The following is an 18,753-nucleotide window of genomic DNA, read 5'->3' as shown; positions in this document are numbered from 1 at the left end:
GGCACCATTCACTCCTAGCCAAGACCGTGCTTACAACTACCCAACCCAACCTTAAGATTCATATATATTACGATCCCACGCTTCGAGCGCTCCAGTCGCCGAATCATACTTAGCAAGACAGCTCCTGGAAAATTGCGAACCAGAAGACCTGAAAACACACATCCAACCTGGAACTGAATGAGTAATGTTTAGTCTGAAGCTATATTTTATTTCCAAAAGCCAAGAAGAAAAATACATTAAATTTACTTTATAATGACTGAATGATAATTTAAGGCTGCCAAGCTTGATACAACATCAATTAGCACTGACGTGTCAAGTGAGAGCTGCAAAGCCATTTAGCCCAACAATGTCAGGAGAGTCGAACAGTCTACTCCCAACCAAATGGAGAGGCCTTAGAAGCTGCCTCCCGCTGTTCAGAGGTTAATTAAAATACAGTACTCTGTGTATGTAAAGAACGATAAGGAAAGAAAAGATCACAAAATGAAGCTTTCTTATGGAAAAATCAAGAGACACTTTTTGGCTCTGACTATCACAAAAATGGGAACATCAGCAACCTCTCCTTCCACACAGACCAATCCCCTGCATGGCACAGTGCTATATTAACCAGACCATCCCCTGGCATGCACAGTGCTATATTAACCAGGACCATCCCCTGGCATGCACAGTGCTATATTAACCAGACCATCCCCTGGCATGGCACAGTGCTATATTAACCAGGACCATCCCCTGGCATGACACAGTGCTATATTAGAACCAGCTTGCATCCCCTGGCATGCACAGTGCTATATTAACAGACATCCCGCATGCCACGCTATTACAGCCATCCTGGCATCACAGTGCTAATTAAAGCCAGAACCACTCCCCTGCATGCACAGTGCTTATTAACCAGAACCATCCCCTGGCATGGCACAGTGCTATATTAACCAGGACCATCCCCTGGCATGGACAGTGCTATATTAACCAGACCATCCCCTGGCATGGCACAGTGCTATATTAACCAGACCAATCCCCTGGATGGCACAGTGCTATATTAACCCAGACCATCCCTGGCATGGCACAGTGCTTATATTAACCAGACCATCCCCTGGCATGGCACAGTGCTATATTAACCAGACCATCCCCTGGCATGGCACAGTGCTTATATTAACCAGACCACCACTCCCCTGGCATGCACAGTGCTATATTAACCAGACCATCCCCCTGGCAGGCACAGTGCCTATATTAACCAGGACCATCCCCTGGCATGGCACAGTGGCTATATTAGCACTGTTAAGAGAGGGGGTTAACGAGGGGGTGGAAACTCAGATGACCAGACAACGAGGACTCTGAGTCAGCTAATATAAAATCTCTATAAGACTGGAACAGTATTTGTACAGGGTAACCCCAAACAGTTTCAGCTGGACTTTCACCTAATCAAGAATTACCAACGGAGAAGCTCTCCCTTTAGAAAGATACCCCACCCCGAGCGGTCAGACCAGACCTCTTCATTATACAACCCCACAGAACGAGCAACGCCAAGCAGGCAAGGTCAACCTCCAGCACAGAGTACTACTCCCTCATTGAAATAGAAAATACATTTACCCAGCTGGAGGTAAGACAGGTGGAGCTGAACACACAGGTGATTACACTCCAGTCACACAGACCCAACAACAGTCCCAGCACAACAACACCCCCTTAACCAGACCCAGAGAGCTGGAGGTGGAGAGAACATATCTGCACTCTGGACTGTGTTGAGACAACTTCAACATATAAAAAGCAAGAGCAGGAGAAGAACAGAGCACTAGAGGAGAGGATCAGACTGCTGGAGGAGAGGTTGAGGGGGATGGCGTGTGACAGAAACAACACACTAGAGAGGTGGCCACCCCGCAGAGAAGCCAGCAGAACAGCCCACCTCAGCTCCCGACAAAAGTCTCGACACCACAGCAGAACAGACAAATAAAGAACCCCAAGCCAGGGATCTCACCCCACACCACACACCACACACACACACACACACACACACACACACACACAACACACACACCACACAACAACAACACACACACACACACCACACACACTACACACACACACACACAACACACAGATTGTACTCCTATGACGCACTAGAACAGTCTGCAGCACCCGGCCTCACCCTTCTAGAATCTGAAGTCAAATGTCTACTGTTTGCTGATTATCTCTCTATCTCAACAAGCCTACAGCAGCACCTAGATCTTCTGCACAGATTCTGTCAGACCTGGTCCTTGACAGTAAATATCAGTAAGACAAAAATAATGGTGTTTCCAAAAAAGGTCCAGTCGTCAGGACCACAAATACAAATTCCATCTAGACACCGTTGCCCTAGAGCACACAAAAAACTATACATACATTTGCCTAAACATCAGCGCCACAGGTAACTTCCACAAAGTTGTGAACGATCTGAGAGACAAGGCAAGAAGGGGCTTCAATGCCATCAAAAGAAACATCAAATTTGACATACCAATTAGAATCTGGCTAAAAATACTTGAATCTTTTATAGAACCCATTGCCCTTTATGGTTGTGAGGTCTGGGTCCCTCAACGACCAAGAATTCACAAAATGGGACAAAACACCAAATTGAGACTCTGCATGTAGAATTCTGAAAAAATATCCTCCGTGTACAACGTAAAACACCAAATAATGCATGCAGAGCAGAATTAGGCCGATACCCGCTAATTATCAAAATCCAGAAAAGAGCCCTTCAGTTCTACAACCACCTAAAAGGAAGTGATTCCCAAACCTTCCATAACAAAGCCATCACCTACAGAGAGATGAACCTGGAGATGAATCCTCTAAGCAAGCTGGTCCTGGGCTCTGTTCACAAACACAAACACACCCCACAGAGACAGCAACACAATTAAACCCAACCAAATCATGAGAAAACAAAAGATAATACTTGACACATTGGAAAGAATTAACAAAAAAACAGAGCAAACTAGAATGCTATTTTGCCCTAAACAGAGAGTACACAGTGGCAGAATACCTGGCCACTGTGACTGACCCAAACTTAAGGAAAGCTTTGACTATGTACAGACTCAGTGAGAATAGCCTTGCTATTGAGAAAGGCTGCTGTAGGCAGACCTGGCTCTCAAGAGAAGGCATATGCACACACCCCACAAAATGAGGTGGAAACTGAGCTGCACTTCCTAACCTCCTGCCAAATGTATGACCATACTAGAGACACATATTTCCCTCAGATTACACAGATCCACAAAGAATTCAAAAAACAAACCGTATTTGATAAACTCCCATATCTACTGGGTGAAATATCACAGTGTGGCCATCACAGCAGCAAGATTTGTGACTTGTTGCCACAAGAAAAGGTCAACCAGTGAAGAACAAACCATTGTAAATACAACCAATATTTATTCTTATTTATTTTCCCTTTTGTACTTTAACCATTTGCACATCATTACAACACTGTATATATACATAATATGAATTTTGTAATGGATTTATTCTTTTGGAACTTCTGTGATGTATGTTTACTGTTCATTTATGTTTTTTCACTTTGTATATTATCTACTCACTTGCTTTGGCAATGTTAACATATGTTCCATGCCATATAAAGCCCCTTGAATTGAATTTAGAGAAGATAGAGGACATAGAGAGGTAGAGAGGAGAGAGGGAGAGACGTAGAGAGTAGAGACATAGAGAGTAGAGAGGGAGAGACTAGTAGAGTAGAACTATGAGAGAAGAGGGAGAGACGAGAGAGAGGAGAAAGACGTAGAGAGTAGAGACATAGAGACGTAGAGAGGGAGAGAGGTAGAGACGCAGAGAGGGTAGAGACGTAGAACGTAGAGAGGTAGAAAAAGGTAGAGACGTAGAGAGGTAGAGACGCAGAGAGGTAGAGAGGAGAGAGGTAGAGAAGAGAGAAGAGGGTAAGAGGTAGAGACGTAGAGAGGTAAGAGGGAGAGAGGTGAGGAGGGAGAGAGGAGAGAGAGGAGATAGAGAGGAGAGACGCAGAGGGATAGAGAGGAGTAGAGAGGAGAGAGGAGAGAGGAGGGTAGAGACGCCAGAGAGGGTAGAGAGGAGAGAGTAGAGAGAGAGAGGTAAGAGAGAGGGAGAGAACGTAGAGAGAGGAGTAGAGAGAGGAGAGACGTGAGAGTAGAGAGGGAGAGACGTTAGAGAGGGTAGAGAGGAGGGAGACGTAGAGAGGTAGAGAGGTAGAGAGGTAGAGACGTAGAGAAGAGAGGTAGAGAGGAGAGAGAGAGAGGGAGAGAGGTAGAGAGGGGAGACGTAGATGGTAGAGGGAGATTAGAAGACGAGAAAGGAGAAGGGAGAGAGTAGAGAGGGAGAGAGGTAGAGAGGTAGAGAGGGAGAGAGGGAGAGAGGGAGAGAGGGAGAGACAGGGGAAGGAGAAAGCAAGAGAAGTATGTGCATGTGTATGAGTCCATGTATGAGTGTGTGTGCCCCAATGTCCATGTCAAATACTAATCTTGGTGACCTTGGACACTAATGACAAATTGTAATGTTTCCCATTTCTTCATCTCGCCATCTTCATCTCCCCTTCCCCCCTCAGCTCTACAAAAGAACCCTAATCAAGTCATACCAGTTGGCAATATAACCCTTCACAAAATAGAAACAGCAGGACTTTTCCCTGGCTCAATTCAATACTACCACTCTGTATGCATATTTCATAAATTTTTCTTGTAAATAATGTATTTTATTTATCCGCTTGTGTAATGTTTTCTGTGTGCTGTCTGGGGTGACCAACCTGGACTCAGGGGTAGACGTAACATAGTAAACTTAAATCTTTCTCCCTCCCTTTAGTATGATAGGATTAGGGGTTAAGGTTAGGGTACGGGTTACCCAGCCAGCACATCTTTATGGGGGGGGATCTTGGTGAGTGTGTTGTTGTCTTATGGTTATTTTGCATACAACCTTCCCACAACGTTCTGGGAATGGTGCAGGACACCCAGCTAGCACATAATGTTCCGAGAACCACATGTTTCTTAGGTGGGAATTTCAGAACTTTAGCATAACGTTTTCTGCAGGTTTGTCATGGTTCTATTTAAAGTCATATTCTCAAAGCATTAAGAAAACGTTCAGGGATCCATAGTAAAACGTTCTCAGACGCTCCATGAAACCTAAAAATGTAAGTTCCCAGAACAGGTGAAAATGTTACTTCCATTCTCAGAACGTTTAAAACAGTTTTCACCAGTCAGGAAACGTATGTCTTCGTTCCCAGAACCAATGGGAAACCAAAAACATATGTTCCCACAACTTCCAAGGAACCAAATGTGCTAGCTGGGAAAAGTTAGGGTTAAGATTAGGCGAAGGGTTAGCTGACATGCTAAGTAGTTGCAAAGCAGCTAAAAAGTAGCAACTAGTTGCAAACTTGCTACTAACTAGCTAAAATTGTCTGTGATGCGATTCGAACACGCAACCTTGGGTTGTTATACGTCCACCCATCCTCCCCGACCAACCTCCCTCCTGTTTGAGTGTCACAGATTTAAATTGACCATGTTACTTGGACTCTTTGAGGCCAGGCTGGGGTGACAGCAGGGGTTTAGTTATGTAATGCTGCTGAGCAGTAGTGGAAAAAGTACCCAATTCTCATACTGGAGAAAAGTAAAGATACCTTATAACAGAAAATGTCTCAAGTAAAAGTGAAAGTCACCCAGGAAAATACTATTTAAGTAAAAGTCTAAAAGAATTTAGTTATACTTAAGTATCAAAACTAAAAGTATAAATAGTTTCAAATTCATTGTATTAAGCAACCCATACAGCACCATTTTCTTACGGATATCCTGGGGCAACATTTACAAACAAAGCATGTGTGTGTAACGGTAGTCGTCATATTCCTCCTCCTCGGACGAGGAGAGGCGAGAAGGATCGGACCAATACGCGGAGTSGTTAGTGTTCATAATGATTTAATATAACYAAACTGAACACTGAATTACAAAACAAATAAACGAAGTGCAGAAACCTATACAGTACCGTGTGGTGAAAAACACAAACACGGAAACAAACACCCACAAAACACACGTGAAACCCAGGCTGCCTATGTATGATTCTCAATCAGGGACAACGATTGACAGCTGCCTCTGATTGAGAATCATACCAGGCCGAACACAAAAATCCCAACATAGAAAATCAACCATAGACAAACCCACCCAACTCACGCCCTGACCAACTAAAATAAATACAAGACAAAGGAAAACAGGTCAGGAACGTGACAGTGTGTTTAGTGAGTAAGCCAGATCAGAGGCAGTTGGTCTGACCAGGGATGTTCTCTTAAGTGCGTGAATTGGACCATTTTCCGGTCCTGCTAAGCATTCAAAATGTAAGGAGCACTTTTGGGTGTCAGGGAAAATGTATGAAGTAAAAAGTACATTGTTTTCTTTAGGAATGTAGTGAAGTGAAATTACAAGTTGTCAAAATGATAAATAGTACAGATAGACCCCCAAAACGACTTAATTAGTACTTTAAACTATTTTTACTTAAGTACTTTACACCACTGCTGCTGAGTCTGCAGGAGATCACTATAGAGAGCTCTTCAAGGGAGCATCCCAAATAGCACCCTATTCCCTATATAGTGCACTACTTTTGACCCTATGTAGTTCACTACTTTTTGAATAGGGTGCCATTTGGATGGGCCCTGGTGAAAAGTAGTGCAATATAAAGAGAATAGGGTGCCACTTGGGATGCAGCCAAATATAATCTAGAAAGAGAACATGACTGATGCAAGATAATCAGAAAACCTGAAGATAATTTGTTATTTTGGCAATGAGGCCCGTTATCTACTTCCCCAGAGTCAGATAAACTTGGGGATACCATTTTTATGTCTCTGTGTCCAGTATGAAGGACACCCCCAGGTGGTGAGGGTAGGCAACAACACATCCGCCACGGTGACCCTCAACACGAGGGCCCATSCTGTACTCCCTGTTCACCCACGACTGCGTTGCCGCACACGACTCCAACACCATCATTAAGTTTGCAGACGACACAACGGTGGTAGGCCTGATCACCGACAATGATGAGACATCCTAAAGGGAGGAGGTCAGAGACCTGGCATTGTGGTGCCAAGTCAACAACCTCTCCCTCAACGTCAGCAAGACAAAGGAGCCGATTGCGGACTACAGGAAACGAAGGGCCGAGCACGCCCGCATCCACATCGACAGGGCTGTAGTGGAGCATGTCGAGAGCTTCAAGTTCCTCTGTGTCAACAWCACTAAGGAATTATCATGGTCCGCACACACCAACACAGTCGTGAAGAGGGCACGACAACACCTCTTCTCCCTCAGGAGACTGAAAAGATTTGTCACAGGCCCTAAGATCCTCAAAAAGTTCTACAGCTGCACCATTGAGAGCATCTTGACTGGCTGCATCACTACCTGGTATGGCAACTGCTTGGCATCTAACCGCAATGCGCTACAAAGGGTAGTGCGTACGGCCCAGTACATCACCCACTGGGGCCGAGCTCCCTGCCATCCAGGACCTCTATACCAGGCGGTGTCAGAGAAAGCAGCCACCTAAGTCATAAACTGTTCTCTCTGCTACCGCATGGCAAGCGGTACCGATGAACCATATCTGGAACCAACAGGACACTGAATAGCTTCTAAGACTGCTAATTAGTTATTTAAATAGTTAACCAATAGCTACCCAGAGTATCTGCATTTAAAAAAATATATTTAACTTTTATTTACCTAGGCAAGTCAGTTAAGAACAAATTCTTATTTTCAATGACGGCCTACCGGGGAACAGTGGGTTAACTGCCTTGTTCAGGAGCAGAARGACAGATTGTTACCTTGTCAGCTCGGGGATTTGATATTGCGAACCTTTCGGTTACAAGTCCAGCGCTCTAACCACTAGGCTACCTGCCGCCCCTGCATTGACCTTTTTTGATTGATCACATATGTTGCTGTTACTGTTTATTAGGAGAGGGGTGGAGTGCTGCATCAGATGACCTGGTCTCAACCCAATTGAGATGGTTTGGGATGAGTTGGACCGCAGAGTGAAGGAAAAGCAGCCAACAAGTGCTCAGTATATGTGGGAACTCCTTCAAGACTATTGGAAAAGCACTCCTCATGAAGCTGGTTGAGAGAATGCCAAGAGTGTGCAAAGCTGTCATCAAGGCAAAGGGTGGCTACTTTGAAGAATCTCAAATATAAAATATATTTTGATTTGTTTAACACTTTTTTGGTTACTACATAATTCCATATGTGTTATTACATAGTTTTGATGTCTTCACTATTATTCTAAAATTTAAAAAATAGTACAAAATTAAGAAAAACCCTTGAACAGGTGTGTCCAAACTTTTGACTGGTACTGTATATATATATATTTTTTTAAATGCCTCGTGCCCCTGCACATCGACTCGGTACTGGGACCGCATGTATACAGCCAAGTTATTGTTACGCTTGGTGTATTTATTCCTCATGTTATTATTTTTCAATTATGTATCTTTTTTCTCTCTCTGCATTGTTGGAAAGGGCCCGTAAGAAAGTTTTTCACTGTTAGTCTACACCTGTTGTTTGCAAAGCATGTGACAATTTCTTTTGACTATACAGGGAATAGGGTGCCATAACCAAGTGATTTCCATACCAACCCAGTGTAGTGTACGTAGAAGGTTAAATAACACACACTGCTGAATACACAGACGAAGCTTCTCAGCCATTCAGGTTATTGCATATGCAGTAGTCGTAGTCCTTAGGAGTTTAGAGTTACTCGCACACAGCTAAACCTGTTTGTGTGTGTGTGCATGTGTTTGTGTGTATGTGTTTGTGTTTGTGTGTACGTGCATTGTCTGTATGTGTATGTATGTATGTATGTATGTATGTATGTATGTATGTATGTATGTATGTGTATGTATGTATGTGTGTATGTGTGTATGTGTGTGTGTATATGCATGTGCGCATGTGTTTGTGGGTATGTGTTTGTGTGTACGTGCATTGTCTGTATGTATGTATGTATGATGTATGTATGTATTATGTATGTATGTATGATTGTATGTATTGGATGTTATGTACTGTGATGTGTGTTTATTACAGTAGAGCATAACCTGACAACCAGGCAGTGACTACATAAAGTGCCTTCAGGAAAGTATTCACACCCCTTGACTTTTTCCACGTTGTTGTTTTACAGCCTGAATTTAAAATGGATTCAATTGAGATTTTGTGTCACTGGCATTCACACCACATAATGTCAGAGTGGAATGATGTTTTTAGAATTTTTAACTAATTAATAAAAAAATGAAATGCTGAAATGTTTTGAGTCAACAAGTAAACCCCTTTGTTATGGCAAGCCTAAATAAGCAGAGTAAAAGTCTGCTAAACAAGTCACATAATAAGTTGCATGGACTAATAGTGTTTAACAGGAATTTCAAAAACAGATTCAACCACAGACCAGGGAGGTTTTCCAATGCCTCACAAAGAATGGTACCTATTGGTAGATGGGTAAAAATAAAAAAGCAGACATTGAATATCCCTTTGAGCATGGTGACGTTCTTAATTACACTTTGGATGYTGTAACAATACACCCAGTCACAACGAAGATACAGGCGTCATAACTAACTGAGTTGCCAGAGAAGAAGGAAACGGTTCAGGGATTTCACCATGAGGTAAATGGTGACTTTAAAACAGTTACAGAGTTTAATGGCTAAGATCGGAGAAAATGTAGGATTGATCTACAACATTGTAGTTACTGCATAATACTAACCTAAATGAGAATAAAAAGAAAGCATGTACATAATAAAAATATTCCAAAACATACATCCTATTTGCAATAAGGCACTAAAACAGCAATTTTTTTTACTTTARGTCCTGAATATAAAGCGTTATGTTTGGGGCAAATCCAACACATCACGGATTACCACTTTTCATATTTTCAAGCATGGTGTTGGTTGCATTCTGTTATGGGTATGCTTGTCATTGGCAAGGACTAGGGAGATTTTTTTAAATAAATGGAATAGAGCTAATCACAAGCAACATCCTAGAGGAAAACCTGGTTCAGTCTGCTTTCCACCTTRCAGCAGGAGTTGCTTACCTAGACGACATTGAATGTTCCTGAGTGGCCGAGTTACAGTTTTGACTTAAATCTGCTTGAAAATCTAATGGCAATACTTGAAAATGGCTGTCTAGCAATGATCAACAACCAACTTGACAGAGCTTGAAGAATTAAAAAAATAATAATGTGCAAATATTGTACAATCCAGGTGTGTAAAGCTCTTAGAGACTTACCCAGAAAGACTCACAATTGTAATCACTGCCAAAGGTGATTCTAACATGTATTGACTCAGGAGGTTGAATACTTATCTAATCAAGATATATTAGTGTATTAATTATTGTATTTATTTTTTCCACTTTGACAGAGTATTTTCTGTAGATCTTTCACACAAAAAAAAGACAATTAAATCCATTTTAATCCCACAACAACATTTTGGAAAAGTCAAGCAGTGTGAATACTTTATGAAGGCATTGCATGCAATCGTTGTCGTGACAAACATGCAGTAAAGAAGGAAGATATGAAAGAAAGAAATAAAGATGTTACCATCCCGGTTCCTGTTGGGCATATTAATATTTCCTGTGGATAAATGTGGATATTGATCTGTGCTCTTTATGCAACACWTGTATCAGAATATGCATCTCAAATGGCACCCTATTCCCTATATAGTGCACTACTCTGGTCAAAAGTTGTCCATCATAGGGAACAAGGTACCATTTGGGACGCATCCAGAGTGTGTGGGAGACCGACCCGTAGAGGAGTGGAGGTGAGGCCAAGTGTGCTGTGTCTATGACTCACAATACAGAGAGGGTCTATTTATTTATTTTACTTAGGGTCCACCCTCTTCTGTGTTCCCTGGAGTCTCGCACTTCAAACAGTGAGTTTGTTACACTGTTCCGTCTGTTTCTCCCGCCTACACACGGTGCTGCGGCGATGCTACTACAGGATGTGCTAAACCCAGTGCTCTCAACAAGCTCAGAGTACGCTTCCGAAATGATACTGTGTGCACTACTTTTGAACAGAGCCCTGGTCAAAGTAGTGCACTATAACCCGGAATAGTGTGTAATTTMGGAAGCGTTCTCTGAGAGGATGCTTAGGGATGATGGCATGCTTCGAAGGGACCGTGACTGCTCTAGTTGCACTAAGGTTGATTAACCWCTTAGTGATGTGGTTCAAGGAGTTTATAATGAGGGGTCTGTTTGTTTCAGTATGGGATGCTCATGTGGTTTGGTGTATGTAGTATTGGATACTCATGGGCTGATCAGTTGATCGGCGGTGTCCGAATACTACTTATTGTGCTCTAAATAGTAGGCTTTTTTTTGTGGTATGTGAAAATAGAACGTTGTATATGTGAAATTTCCAAATTGTAGTTAAAAGCTTTAAATGCGTAGTCATTTTGGCTTTTCATCGAYTAGAATTCGCTGCACACTATAGAGAAGGGGAATCTTCTTTCCAGACCCATGTGTGTTTGACAACAGCTTATAATCAGATAAGGAGACTCGCTTTACCAAAATGAACGAATGCTGGGATCAACACAATTGCGCATTACACGACTCATTGTTAGTATGGTTGAGCTAGTACGTTTATATTTGTTGCTTATTGAAATGCAGTTTAACTAAACAATATGTTCTAAATAGTATGTAGTACGATTAGTACACAGTATGGCTTTTTAGTAAGTAGTAGGCAAGACACAGCCATCCACAAGACAATCCTGTTCTTGTATTATTGTATGAATTCCATAGGCTAAGACCAAGAAAAGACCCTTGCTTGCTCAATATYAGCTGGGATCTAAAGATACATTTTGAAGATATAGTGCTCGTATGCTGCCACTTCCCGACTTGGTTACTACATGATCCCATACGTGTTATTTCATAGTGTTGATGTCTTCTCTATTATTCTACAATGTAGAAAATAGTACAAATAAAGAAAAACCCTGGAATGTGTAGATGTGTCAAAACTTTTTCCACTTGTACTSTATGTACTTTAAGTGTGCTTAAAGTACATAGAACTTCCAGTAAGCTTCAGGTCAGATAAACTATACTAACACACCTGTTTGACCTTGTTCAGCTCTCCCTGCATCTGCAGTTGAAGTCTCTCGGACTCTGCCAACTGCTCCTGGAGAACGTAGAGACACGGCAACAACAAAAAATCATAAATTGTCTATATACTGTATATGCTCATGTATTCACGTTTCTGTTTTCTGACCGACTAATGTTTGATTTCTCGAACTCCGGTAATATGTACCTGTAGTTTCTTGATCTCTCTCAGAGCCTCGATGTGGTCTTTCCTCAGTCTCTCCATCTCCTCTAGGTCATCAGAGTCYGACAGTGAAGTCTGATAGATAGAAAGACGGACAGCTTTAATGCATATACAACACACTACTATACTACACATATTACACCTTCAAGCAGAGCATCAACAGGGCAACATTCATAACCACTGCATGTCAAGTTTACTACAGCAAACATTAACGTAAAATAGACAAACACTCTTTGGGGCTGATTCCCAGACACAGATTAAGTWTAGTCCTAGACTACAAAGCACTTTTAATAATGGAGGTCCTCAATTGAGCTTGCTTTTTAGTCCAGGACCAGGTTTAACATGTGTCCGGGAAAACGCCCCTTTGTTTTAGCATACAGATGTAAGATCTTAATTTGATCACCCTGTTGCAGGAGAAATGCCGAGAAATGTAATGCAATGCAGGACATTTAAAACGTGTAGTAGTGTATTTGAGGTTTAAAAAGGCTTCTGAAGTTCGTAATTTCCACTTTGAAATTTCTGACTTGATTTTCCCTTATGTAAAATGTATCAACGCCTACAAAAATGTRCACATAATAYTTCACAATCCTGTTATTMTATTTTCCTGCTGTAGCAATTTGGGTCAAAGTAAGATCCWKCAACTGTAAGACATAGATCTGCAAATTATTTTCAAKATCATCATACCTATATCAAATTTCACAGTCTGACGTGCACGTAAACAACTACAGTACATTAGATTTGATGTATTTACACAGGAAACCCATTGWGGCTGGAGTGTACAGAATTAATATATCCTACCTGTGTATTGGTGGGTGACTCTAGGAGGCTGGAGAGGTCTTCTGACACAAACTTTAACCTCTGACCTCCCACCTCTGACTCCTCAAACTGTAGCTTGAACAGCTCCCGCGTCAGCGTCTCAAAGTCTGTACACAGAGAGACAACGTGTGTTTTATAATCACAATCTATAAATACAGTCCATTCGGAAAGTATTCAGACCCCTTGACTTTTTCCACATTTTGTTACATTACAGCCTTATTCTAAAATCGATTAAATAAATGTTTTCCTCATTAAATCTACACACAATACCCCATAATGACAAAGCAAAAACAGGTTTTTAGGAATTTTTGCAAATTTATTTAAAATAAAAAGATAAATAACTTATTTTAAAAAGTATTCAGACCATTTGTTATGAGACTTGAAATTGAGCTCCGGTGCATCCTGTTTCCATTGATTGATCATCCTTGAAATGTTTCTACAACTTGATTGGAGTCCACCTGTTGTAAATTCAATTGATTGCAATAAAATGCAAATMAATTACTTAAAAATCATACAATGTGATTTTCTGGATTTTTGTTTTAGAGTCCGTCTCTCACAGTTGAAGTGTACCTATGATAAAACTTACAGACCTCTACATGCTTTGTAAGTAGGAAAACCTGCAAAATCGGCAGTGTATCAAATACTTGTTCTCCCCACTGTACGTGCTTTCAGTTCGTCCCATTTATTTTCCAGCGATTGAACGTTAGCTAGCATGACGGAAGGCAAAGGCAGATTATACACTCGTCGCCTGATCCTCACAAGGCACCCTGATCTTTTCCCGCCAAATCTGTTTCCTTCTCCAGCGAATGTCGGGGATCTGGGCCTGGTCGGGTGTCTGAAGTATCTTCCTCCCGGCCGACTCATTGAAGAAAAACTCTTTGTCTAATCTGAGGTGAGTAATCGCAGTTCTAATATCCAGAAGCTCTTATTGGTCATAAGAGATGGWAMCAGCAACATTATGTTCTTACGTACAACGCYAAGGAAAAAAAAAATAGCATMGTTGGTTAAGAGCCGATAAGATGGCTGCCATCCCCTCCGGCGCCATCTTCTAACTCCAGTCGCCTAATGGATGTAGTAGCATAGTGGCTAGGCTATAGATGGCTGAWMCATGGGGTTTGACATCTGCATTTGTTTAGGCTACCGCAATGGGCTAATCATTAGCTACAGTAGATAACAAACTCTGAGTGTTCAAAATTGTGTCTTCGATACCAACACKAGCTTAGTATAATGATACTCAATACCATCACATTACCACTGTGAAAATATGCCTTGAAGTCAATAATATACAGCACTGTTACTGTATAAAACGCATGTGGTCAACTCTCCATCTGGAGAGRTAGTCCACTGGGTGTGCAGGCTTTTGCTCAAACACACCTGAGTCAGCTTAACAAGGTCCTGTTGAGCAGTTGATTTGTAGAATCTGGTGTTTGAGTAGGGCTGGAACAAAAGCCTGCACATCCAGTAGCTCTCCTGGAGGTATTATGCTTAAGCAATAATGCATGAGGGGGGTGTGGTAAATGGCCAATATACCACGGCTAAGGGCTGTTCAATGTGGAGTGCTAGGACACAGCCCTTAGCTGTGGTACATTGGCCATATATCACAACCCCCCAAAATGCCTTATTGCTATTATAAACTGGTTACCAACATAATAATAGTAAAAATACATATTTTGTCATACCCGTTGTATACGGTCAAATATACCTCGGCTGTCAGCCAATCAGCTTTCAGGGCTTGAACCAACCAGTTTATAATATAARAATAGAACATTAGCCTACAACAAAAAATCTAATAAAGATAATTCCCTCATTCAGTGAATCAGGTATCAAATGGCTATACTTAGGAGCAAGGTAGCTAAGTGAATGGCTCTCGACTGAATTTTTCCTGTACTAAGTAAGACATGTCTCAGCCTCCAGTATTCATGCTGCAGTAGTTTACGTGTCGGGGGGCTAGGGTCAGTCTGTTATATCTGGAGTACTTCTCCTGTCTTATCCGGTGTCCTGTGGGAATTTAAGTATGCTTTCTATAATTCTCTCTTTCTTTCTCTCTCTCGGAGGACCTGAGCCCTAGGACCATGCCTCAGGACTACCTGGCATGATGACTCCTTGCTGTCCCCAGTCCACCTGGCGTGTTGCTGCTTTCAACTGTTCTGCCTGCGGCTATGGAACCCTGACCTGTTCACCGGACGTGCTACTGTCCCAGACCTGCTGTTTTCAACTCTCTAGAGACAGCAGGAGCGGTAGAGATACTCTCAATGATCGGCTATGAAAAGCCAACTGACATTTACTCCTGAGGTGCTGACCTGTTGCACCCTCGAAACTACTGTGATTATTATTATTTGACCATGCTGGTCATTTATGAACATTTGAACATCTTAGCCATGTTCTGTTATAATCTCCACCGGCACAGCCAGAAGAGGACTGGCCACCCCTCATAGCCTGTTCCTCTCTAGGTTTCTTCCTAGGTTTTGGCCTTTCTAGGGAGTTTTTCCTAGCCACCGTGCTTCTACACCTGCATTGCTGCTGTTTGGGTTTTAGTCTGGTTTCTGTACAACACTTTGAGATATCAGCTGATGTAAGAAGGGCTATATAATACATTTGATTTGATTTGATGAAAGAAGTCCGTGAGGCTCCGCAGAGGAGGAAGGACCATGAATTTCATATCAATAAAAAGTTAAACATAAAAATATATATATTTTTAGATAAAACCATACTAAATACACTGCTCAAAAAAATAAAGGGAACACTAAAATAACACATCCTAGATCTGAATGAATGAAATATTCTTATTAAATACTTTTTTCTTTCATAGTTGAATGTGCTGACACAAAATCACACAAAAATGATCAATGGAAATCAAATTTATCAACCATGGAGGTCTGGATTTGGAGTCACACTCAAAATTAAAGTGGAAAACCACACTACAGGCTGATCCAACTTTGATGTAATGTCCTTAAAACAAGTCAAAATGAGGCTCAGTAGTGTGTGTGGCCTCCACGTGCCTGTATGACCTCCCTACAACGCCTGGGCATGCTCCTGATGAGGTGGCGGATGGTCTCCTGAGGGATCTCCTCCCAGACCTGGACTAAAGCATCCGCCAACTCCTGGACAGTCTGTGGTGCAACGTGGCGTTGGCGGATGGAGCGAGACATGATGTCCCAGATGTGCTCAATTGGATTCAGGTCTGGGGAACGGGCGGGCCAGTCCATAGCATCATGCCTTCCTCTTGCAGGAACTGCTGACACACTCCAGCCACATGAGGTCTAGCATTGTCTTGCATTAGGAGGAACCCAGGGCCAACCGCACCAGCATATGGTCTCACAAGGGGTCTGAGATCTCATCTCGGTACCTAATGGCAGTCAGGCTACCTCTGGCGAGCACATGGAGGGCTGTGCGGCCCCCCAAAGAAATGCCACCCCACACCATGACTGACCCACCGCCAAACGTCATGCTGGAGATGTTGCAGGCAGCAGAACGTTCTCCACGGCGTCTCCAGACTCTGTCACGTCTGTCACATGTGCTCATGTGCTCAGTGTACTGCTTTCATCTGTGAAGAGCACAGGGCGCCAGTAGCGAATTTGCCAATCTTGGTGTTCTCTGGCAAATGCCAAACGTCCTGCACGGTGTTGGGCTGTAAGCACAACCCCCACCTGTGGACGTCGGGCCCTCATACCATGGAGTCTGTTTCTGACGTTTGAGCAGACACATGCACATTTGTGGCCTGCTGGAGGTCATTTTGCAGGGCTCTGGCAGTGCTCCACCTGCTCCTCCTTGCACAAAGGCGGAGGTAGCGGTCCTGCTGCTGGGTTGTTGCCCTCCTACGGCCTCCTCCACGTCTCCTGATGTACTGGCCTGTCTCCTGGTAGCACCTCCATGCTCTGGACACTACGCTGACAGACACAGCAAACCTTCTTGCCACAGCTCGCATTGATGTGCCACCTGGATGAGCTGCACTACCTTGAGGCCACTTGTGTGGGTTGTAGACTCCGTCTCATGCTACCACTAGAGTGAAAGCACTGCCAGCATTCAAAAGTGACCAAAACATCAGCCAGGAAGCATAGGATCTGAGAAGTGGTCTGTGGTCACCACCTGCAGAACCACTCCTTTATTGGGGGTGTCTTGCTAATTGCCTATAATTTCCACCTTTTGTCTATTCCATTTGCACAACAGCATGTGAAATTTATTTTCAATCAGTGTTMCTTCCTAAGTGGACAGTGGACAGTGTGATTGACTTGGAGTTACATTGTGTTGTTTAAGTGTTCCCTTTATTTTTTTGAGCAGTGTATATTCATGTCACCAAATAATTGATTAAAACACACTGTTTTGCAATGAAGGACTACCGTAGCCTCAGCAGTACTCTAATGGGTAGCACCATGGTGTAGCCGGAGGACAGCTAGTAATTATGTAATTATGACAACTTCCAGTAATTATGACAACTTCCAGAGGATGTCCCGATCCCAATCAAAGGATCAGAGAATGAATCTAGTACTGAAAGCATAAGCTACAGCTAGTTAGCACTGCATAAAATGTGGTGAGTAGTTGACTCAAAGAGAGAAGGACAATAGTTGAACAGTTTCTTTCAAAATTAAGGAGAAGCAAGAGAGAGATAGCTATATTTGGTTGTATTTAGCAGTTAGCTAGTTTAGTCTACTCAAACAACCAGCTCAAACAGAGAGGGATGCAATTGTTGTGAAAAACAACTAACTGGCTATGGCTATCCATCACTGGAACTCTTCCAAGTCAAGGTAAGCTTTTGTTTGATTAATTTGTCACTGGGGCCTCCAGTGTAACTGCTAAACTGCTTTCTGACTGTACACCGTACTGTATGATTGTAGCGTGTTTATTAACACGTTAGTTCTAGTAGATATGTTGACTATGACCTGACAACCGACGTAGACTGTTTCTTAAACGGAAGAAAACAGAATGAAACAGGGATAAACATGCCTGAATTTGTCCAATAGAAACGTTTGCAACTGTTGGACCAATGATTAATCATTGGAGAGCAAGTGGGTGTAGTCAGTGTGGTGTGCAGTGAATAGAATAGAGTTTTTAGAAAGTAGACGGAAAGAAAGATTGGTTACAGAGAACAAGATCACTAAAGTCAATGCTTTAATCTCATTGGATGTTAATACAGTATTTTTTTTTAAACTCTATTCTATTGTAAACTTTCATTCATAGGCTAGGTTGTAGAAACCTCATGATGGGTGCAGGGAAAACTTGAGCTGGGTGAATGTCATCTGAATGTAATAGAAACAAGGCCATGCTCATACATAAAATAAAATAAATCATTCTCCCTGATCTTAAAGGGCACCGACCACTGAAAGAAGTTAGCTATCATCTAACATGTTCAGGGAATGCATGATGGATATTTTGATGTGCAACATGTCAATATAGGATCCAGAATGATCAGATATAATTTTGGCCCTTTAGAGATGAATTTGCCTACATGTTTGTGCATATTGGCCTAGGGCCTCGCCTATTTGCCACATAATTTCGGCCTACCACCTGTGAAAGTTAGAACTCAAAACACACTAGCTAGATTGCTCACTCTAAATATGATATTGTTGATAGATAGAAATGCAATTGATCTCACAGTAAATGTAATGTCCTACAAAAATGTTCCATTGGTAGGCCTATATAGGCTCTTGATGTAGGCTATTCACACGCAAATGGTGCTCTCCAGGCTCCGTCCGCTAGCGAATCATCTCATTATAA

At 42.3% G+C, this 18,753-nt stretch overlaps 1 protein-coding gene across 1 annotated transcript in view; it reads right to left on the bottom strand.

The window, feature by feature from the left end:
* Nucleotides 1-18,753, bottom strand: part of LOC139024899 (syntaxin-binding protein 4-like) — a 54,275-nt gene that overhangs the window by 16,092 nt on the left and 19,430 nt on the right. The window contains 3 exon segments of the mRNA XM_070439881.1: nt 12,016-12,081; nt 12,211-12,300; nt 13,024-13,148. Coding sequence (XP_070295982.1) covers nt 12,016-12,081; nt 12,211-12,300; nt 13,024-13,148 — 281 coding nt within the window.

This window comes from Salvelinus sp. IW2-2015, unplaced genomic scaffold (assembly GCF_002910315.2).
Source record: "Salvelinus sp. IW2-2015 unplaced genomic scaffold, ASM291031v2 Un_scaffold1995, whole genome shotgun sequence".
Lineage (NCBI taxonomy): Eukaryota > Metazoa > Chordata > Actinopteri > Salmoniformes > Salmonidae > Salvelinus > Salvelinus sp. IW2-2015.
The sequence above is the reverse complement of the archived record's forward strand: the minus strand, read 5'-3'. Positions and strand labels throughout refer to the sequence as shown.